The 7982-nt window shown below is 33.3% G+C and overlaps 2 protein-coding genes across 4 annotated transcripts; both read right to left on the bottom strand.

The window, feature by feature from the left end:
• Nucleotides 1-220: 220 nt before the first annotated feature.
• On the bottom strand, nt 221-3202 carry LOC127856576 (uncharacterized). The gene is made up of 4 exons (XM_052392876.1): nt 3118-3202; nt 1431-1725; nt 955-1092; nt 221-654 (listed from the first exon to the last, which is right to left on the bottom strand). The coding sequence occupies exons 1-4, from the start codon at nt 3160-3162 to the stop codon at nt 500-502; spliced, it is 633 nt and encodes a 210-aa protein (XP_052248836.1). The 5' UTR covers nt 3163-3202; the 3' UTR covers nt 221-499.
• Nucleotides 3203-3697: 495 nt separating this feature from the next.
• LOC127856575 (sushi, von Willebrand factor type A, EGF and pentraxin domain-containing protein 1-like) lies at nt 3698-7517 on the bottom strand. 3 transcript variants are annotated; one of them, XM_052392872.1, is made up of 6 exons: nt 7365-7517; nt 6733-6859; nt 6360-6475; nt 6139-6174; nt 4960-5139; nt 3698-4553 (listed from the first exon to the last, which is right to left on the bottom strand). In XM_052392872.1, exons 1-6 carry the CDS (start codon nt 7375-7377, stop codon nt 4390-4392), a joined length of 636 nt encoding a protein of 211 aa, XP_052248832.1. In that variant the 5' UTR covers nt 7378-7517; the 3' UTR covers nt 3698-4389. The 3 variants fall into 3 exon arrangements, with proteins under 3 accessions (XP_052248832.1, XP_052248834.1, XP_052248833.1); XM_052392874.1 differs by having other exon boundaries at nt 6360-6394; XM_052392873.1 differs by having other exon boundaries at nt 6733-6853; nt 7365-7513.
• Between the last annotated feature and the right edge of the window lie 465 nt (nt 7518-7982).

Here is a 7982-nt window from a genome sequence, read left to right as displayed (position 1 = left end):
AGTATACATTTTAGACTGACAGTTTTATGTTTGCAAATATCCGCACTGTGATCTTTGTCTTTGATTATTTTTTTATAATAAATTGTTAATCAGAAAAAAATGTTTGTGGTAAATAAAATGAATGTACAGTTTTGTGATAGAAAGGATACAAATATAAATTTTCACTCGTTTCACCATTCAACACCATTGTAAATAACTGCATATTTCATAAGACTTCCACCTCATTTATGAAATTTAATATGCATATATTAACACGTATAACAAGTTAAACAATAAGTTGCGTATCCACATACGCCACTTACGCATGGGATACGTATACAATATGGAGAAACACATGCACATTCAGTTGGTAAATGTTCGCATAAGTACATTTATTTACCTTTAAATGAATATGTCATTACATGTTGCTGGTATATAATCTATATTATTTACATTCGAATTCATCGTTTTGCTGTTTTAATATAGTACACAAAACACAATGAAAGTTAGATGACGTCTGTTAAGCCCATTTTAGAAGTAACCAGCATTTTTGAATCATTTCTTCTAGCTTTTTCCCACCTAACACCAAGGGCGCCTTTTTGTATAGAGTTTCTGTCCATATCAACGGTCCCGCCTTTCTTCTTACTCCCTTTTCGATGATCAAAGAAATGGTCTCTGTAAGATTGAATACCATATTGAGCTTTATTATTTTAAACATCAGTTAGCGCAAATATGATGATAAAATATATTGAAACAAATTTATATGGTTCGTATTTAAGTATTTGTAACTTAAAAATATTTTTCAAACTTTAAACATTGCTAGCCTATTTCAAAGTTAAACAATGCACGTGGTTTCCAATTGATATTTGTTTTGTCATAACGATCGGAATTGAGCATATAAAGCCATATATGTACTAGCGGGATAAACAAAACGAAGTTTGTTTTCATAGCCTACAGTAAGTCCAACTAACTTACTTGATCGTAATATCAGTAACGACTGCTCTGAATCTAGAGACGCATGCCGCACAGTTCTGGTCACACTCTGATGATAAATCCTTAGACTTCTCCAGCAGATGATATTTATGCGATCGTCCCGTACGGTATATAAATGGTCTATAATAAAAAATATATTGTTATATGCATGAATATTCTATGACTATATACTAAATTATACTAAAGTATACAAAGGTTCTAAACAAAAATTAATTGAAAAACGGCGGGCCTATTATGAAGATTTTTGAACGCATAAGCTTATATCTGGGAATCTATTTCCACCGTCCCCTTCGTTGAGCTTGAGCAAAAAAAAGAATTATGTTAAGTGCTTCTTTATCAGATAAGTCAACGCTCAATGCTTTTAAAAAAGCGGATACCACTTAAGAAAAAGTCTCTTGTTAGACTTGTTGATACATTCGACATCGTACATCAAGACAAAGACGATGGACATCTCTTACCGATTGCTCTTGCTTTGTAAATGGGAGATTTGAAAGGAGTCTTAATAGGAGATTTCAACGGTGTCAGTTTGCGTTTGTTGGTTCGCGAAGGCGTCATGCATAGGTGTGCTGATTTGTTCGAGATCTTGGTGTTGATGAATTTCTTTTGTGGCAACAAAGTTTTCCGAGCGTTTACATCATCTTTCGCGACAAGTTGAAGCAGTTCTCGCGTCATGTCAGCATAACCACATTTCGATCTTCTGGATTTGACTCTATGTAAGTTAAGCTTTGTTTTTCGTCGCATCTTGTTAAAATACTGAAAAAGATCAAATTTAAAAGTTATTGTTATTGTTAGCATGTGTGTGTGTGCGCGCGCGTGTGTGTGTGTATCTGCATGTGTATGTATGTATCTGCATGTTTAAGTATGTATCTGCATGTGTATTTATATATCTGCATGTTAATGTATGTATCTGCATGTGTATGTATGCATCTGCATGTGTATGTGTGTATGTATCTGCATGTTTATGTATGTATCTGCATATTTAGGCATGTATCTGCATGTTTATGTATGTATCTGCGTGTGTATGTATATGCACGTGTATGTATGTATCTGCATGTGTATGCGTGTATCTGCATGTGTATGTATGTATCTGCATATTTATGCATGAATCTGCATGTGTATATGCATGTGTATGTATGTATCTGCATATTAAGGCATGTATCTGCATGTTTATGTATGTATCTGCGTGTGTATGTATATGCACGTGTATGTAAGTATCTGCATGTGTATGCGTGTATCTGCATGTGTATGTATGTATCTGCATGTGTATGTATGTATCTGTAAGTGTATGTATGTATCTGCATGTGTATGTATGTATCTGCATGTGTATGTATGTATCTGCATATTTATTGCTGTATCTGCATGTGTATGTATGTATCTGCATGTGTATGCATGTATCTGCATGTGTATGTATGTATCTGCATGTGTATGTATGTATCTGCATGTGTATGTATGTATCTGCATGTGTATGTATGTATCTGCATGTGTATGCATGTATCTGCATGTGTATGTATGTATCTGCATGTGTATGTATGTATCTGCATGTGTATGTATGTATCTGCATGTGCATGTATGTATCTACATCTGTATGTATGTTTCTGCATATTTATGCATGAATCTGCATGTGTATATGAATGTGTATGTATGTATCTGCATGTGTATGTATGTATATTTGTGTGTGTGTGTGTGTGCGTGCGTGCGCGTGTGTGCGCGCGCGCTTGCGTTCATTCGTACGAGTGTTTAATGATTAAGTGTGGTCGTTCGCATAAATTTATATACAAAGTGTGGTCGTTCGCAAATGGTTTTCAAGTGTAGTCGTTCGCACATTTATTTTCCCTTTATAATTATACTTAAGACAATGTTTATAACCTTTTTAAACCATTTAGATTTCGAAACTGTTCTGTTGGTCTTATTAGTACAGTTAAACATTGACAACTTGGTCTTTTAAAAGAGAAACGGACACAGAAACAAGATGTGTGGTCGTCTACATCGTCAAGTTCGATATTTGTCATTGAATGTTCTCAAAAAGTATTATACCTAAAAATATGAGCAATACATCAATGAAAAGAAGAATTCGCACTGAGTACGGTGCACCAAGGCATTGTAACATGTGTTCTGCTAAAACGGAGAAAACGTAAGAAAACATACCTTCGATTGACGTTTTATCCGAAAAATAGCCGTGGTCGTTCGCATTTGTGGTCATGTGACAGTTTTTGTTCCCGCACATTGAAAATATTTATTCTTAATAATTTACATCAATCAAAAACCGATGTATCAGTTTTGTTGAAGGATTAAATTAACTAAAACAATATTTTTAATTATGGATCCATTTGCGGTTTGAATCAGGACAGGAATTGTACAAAAATTAAGTGTACTTTTATATCTGTAATGTTAAACCTTTGGCAAAAACCAAAATGCATAGTGATATATCCTCAACAATGTTGATCGTATGATTTAAGAAGTAACATTGGCAAACACGTATTTCTCTTACTACCCCTGTATGCCGTCCATTTTTTAATGCAATTTATCACTGGAGCGCCTAAACCTTTCTAATGCTTTCCTTGCAAAAACCGTCAAATTAATGGCTAACTTCTTTTCCAGACTATGCATTGAATGTAAAACATTGTATGTGATACAGCAATATTTTTTTTTAAAGATTCTGTCCAAATGTACAATCGATTAGAGTGCGTTGAAATGTTGAAAAATGAAGTTTGATCACAAAAAAAATCAATTAAATAACTTTAATTCCAACTGATGTAATCTATGTTTCACCTCTCTAACCAAATAATTCTACGAATGTTAACCTGTCCTTTCAGCAGTATATAACAATTTTCGCAGTTATGCTAATTATTATATAAAATCGGTTTAGACATTTTCTATTATGGTCAATACACAAAGGCAAGCGCACACTTGCTCCTTAAACGAAGCAGTCTCTTACATAATAATTAACAACTTGACATTATTTACCGTACTGAAAATAAACTTCCTTATTTTCGAGTTTGTATCTTTTCCGCATGATGATCGCCCAGTCTGATTGGTTTTTCAAATATTCAAAATGACCAAAGTAACCATATGCTTTTTGGTAATTTTAGATTAAATTACACTTCTTGGCGTGTGGTGCTAATTTTGCCTTTGCTTTCGACCGCGATATAAAAATGAAAATAGAGGACCGATATTTTAACAATTTGAATAAAATTAAAGGTCTATTTTGTATGCACACTTTATGGGCCACCATTTTTCGAAATACTATAACAAGAGCACAATTATGATAAAGAATTCTTTTGTTATTAAAAATCGATACGGATTTGAGCAATATCACATTGTCTGCGAAAACAATACATATAATATCGTTAAAAGTGTCGGTAACAAGTATTATTTTTTAACCTAATAGTATGTAATAATAAGTAGCTTAACACTCATTTAGTTTGAAATAAAAGTCTGCGCTTGCTCCTGTTGCTGACCCGTAAGTACCGCTTTTCTGCTACATCTTCTTCTGAACATTATTACTGCGACCCCGCACATGACAACGACGATCAGCAGGATAACCGTTAACACAACGTGTATCACTACCGAATTATCGGAAGCTTAAATAAAAGCATATTAAGTAGCAGTGAATGACGTAAATATTTCATGTTCGGGCATTGTTTAACTAATACACGTAATCAAACACGTTATATTTCACCTGTAAAATATTTCAATAATGTGAAGGGCCCGCTATGTGGGACACACACATTCTCGAACTCACTTAAAAAGCGCAGTCGATGGATTAACACTTTTAGAAAATAACTTGTAAAGACATACTCCTTCTGTTCAAAATTGGATATGTTAGGTCCATGCTTTTATAAAATAAAATATGAAAATATACTATACATGTACTAAATGATGTTGCTTAAAAATAATTTGAATATTTGAATCTTTAGGAAGAGAAACAACCGTATAGTTTAAGAACATTCTTCTGTACGTTTTTAACATTCATATAATACTGCTCACCTTCGCATACAGGAAAACAACCAGTCCACACGGAGAAATTGCTGCATGTGTACTGATCTTCATTTTTTAGACTATATCCTTTATCACACGTGACTTTTAACGGTGTTTGGTATGCTACGTGGGTCGTGTCTACATCATAACTTCCATGTTCAGGAGCTGAGGGAACCATGCATCCTGACACTGTTTTATAATACGGTTTCATTATTTGCCACATAGGCTGTAGCATATTATGGTTTGGATTTTGAATTGTATTCTTATGAACTCAATTTATGCGCAGTATACAATGTTAAGTGTAGCAGTCTATTTGCGAAAACCAAGACAGTTTGAGATATAGATAAGATAGCCTATCGGTATTATCGAATAGTAGTAAGTTTTGACGAGAGTTATTGATCGAGCAGGAATTCAAACTTAAACATAGTTTGAACATTTTCCAAGAACGACTATAACCTTTTTATTTTGGATAATTGAGACTTGACGTATACTTTTTTTATTTATTTACGATTATATTTGGGCCGTGCTCTGTAAAAAGGGGATTTAATGCACGTGCGTGAAGTGCCGAACAGGCTAATCAGGGACGACAATTTCCCCTTATGAAAGTTTCTTCCTAGCAAAACTCACATTGGAGAAAAGTGTCGTCCCTGATAAGCATGTGCGGACTGCACATGCAATCTAGAACGACACTTTATGCACATACATTAAACCCCCTTTTCACAGAGCACGGCTCATTTATTTCTTACATGCTTGGACTGCACATGCAAACTTAGGACGACACTTTACGCACATGCATTAAATCCCCTATTCACAATGCACGGCTCATTTATTTCTTACATGATTGGACCATTACATCGAACATGTGTGTGCATGTTGAATAAATTAAATGACTTGTCAAATGACTCGTATCGTGCAGTTGAGTTCTATCAAATAAAATGTTATCTACTAGAATAGAAAGATACAGAATAGGCAATCTCTATATGATGATCGTTGTGAACAATAATAGCAATAATATATTATATGAAAAAGAAACGTATAACACCTTCTTTGTGTTGTACCATTTTTAATTTGATTTTAATATTAACATTAATTATTGTTAGAGATTTCATTACGTGTTCATTTACTTCTTACATAAAGAAATGTGTTCTAAACCATTTTATGAACTTGTTAATTTTATATTATTCTTACCCCGAAGTTGTTCTGTGTCAAGCAAATATCGCCGTTCTAAAATGGAATACAAATCTCTTTAAACTTAAGAGCAAAACAATAAACGATTTTGTATTAAAACAACAATTTCAAAATGCAAATATATTCAAGGATACTATAAGCAAAAAGACCCGTTTAATCAAAAAGATAATAAAATGTACGTGAATTATGTACGTGAAGTTTTTGCATAATAAAGGTCATACCATAACAAAACTCTGTACAGTTGTACGTCATCATTCTGGAAAAGCAGTCATTCTTGACATCTTCACAGGGACGGCATAGTCTGTATACAACGTCACAAAACTCTGCCGAAGAATTCCTACAATGTCTTTAGTTTTTTTAAAAATATTTATTTAATTATATAGCCATGTGATGTGATTTTTAACCAACCCGTCAACTAAGTTTTACGGGTTTCCCGATACTTCTTTGCTTTGTATTTGAATTATCATATACAGAGTATTAAACTTATTGTAAATGTGTATCATGTTACAGATTTAATTATAAGGCAAATACAAAAACATACAATAATGTTTATATATCTTGGAAATAACGAAACACCAAAAGACGTTTACTCACGCATTACACACGTCACCATAGCAACTGTAGGGTTTAGGAAAATGATTGCCAGATGGGTAATCTATCGTTAAAGCGTCGCATATGATCAAACATGTGACCGTCGTTATTTTTCGGAACGTAACTGAAACTCGGTAAATGTACGAAGATGTTTCATTATTAGCACTTACCCCAAGTTAAGGAAAACTCAACACTATATAGATTGTGTCTACAAAATATCAATTAACAACAAGTTCATATTGTTCATGCTCGTGCTTATATTGTTATGTATTATTTAGATATAAAATAAATTTAAAACAATGACAAGTTTTATACGAAACTGGTATTTCCGTATCGTATGTTTGGAAATTAGAAATCGAAAGAACTTAATTGCTAACGTTTTTACAGCATTATTGAAAGTTCTAAATACACGGTTTATTGTGATTCGTTTTCTATGTCTTTCGTTATTTTATGAGGTTTCACAAGTTTATCAAAATGTGTTATGTGTAGATTAAATATAAAACTAGTTTAAAACCTCAAAAATTGTATATTTCGTTATGCGATTGAGCTTTAACCAGAGGTTCAAATATTCCTCTATTTAAAGTTAAAGATATTTGCACAGTTTTGATTGGCTGATTTGTGACAAAAATACATACATGTAAAAAACATAATCCAAGTTAACTACTCCCGGTCGCGCAAGACAAATTGGGATTCACAAGGAAAGTATTTCCGTGCTCGTAACAAATATCCCAACAGAAATTTATATCTTAAGGAAAACCCAACAATCATATACAAATGCAAATCGAAAGTAACTGATATTCCAAAAGGTAAAGACGAATGTTGCTTCAAGGATGGTTTTAGTCCGCCCTTTGTGTTTTAAACGCTTGGTTAGCATTTATGCTCGAATGTGCCTTTTTGTTGATTCTCTTTCAAAATACTCTCTTTCGAATATCGTGTATGTTTTTAAAAACCCACTTAGATGCACTGCAAAGACGAACCATATCCATTTAAATACTGCAACGGTTATGGTTATGAATTTTCAAGATACCTCGACGGCTGCTCATACTGTATTATAATGTTCTACTGTATCAAACAAGAAAATAATCTTTTAAATGTGATAATTTCATACGATTAAAACATCGTCAAAAATGTCAGTACTCGGAATATGCAATAACAGAATATAGCCATATTGGAAGAACCGCTTACAATATAATATTAAGGCAATAACAATTCTGAGTAAGCTCGATTTATATTAGGTAGCCAATGTTTCGACC

The sequence above is a fragment of the Dreissena polymorpha genome, chromosome 13 (genome assembly GCF_020536995.1).
Source record: "Dreissena polymorpha isolate Duluth1 chromosome 13, UMN_Dpol_1.0, whole genome shotgun sequence".
NCBI lineage: Eukaryota > Metazoa > Mollusca > Bivalvia > Myida > Dreissenidae > Dreissena > Dreissena polymorpha.
The sequence above is the reverse complement of the archived record's forward strand: the minus strand, read 5'-3'. Positions and strand labels throughout refer to the sequence as shown.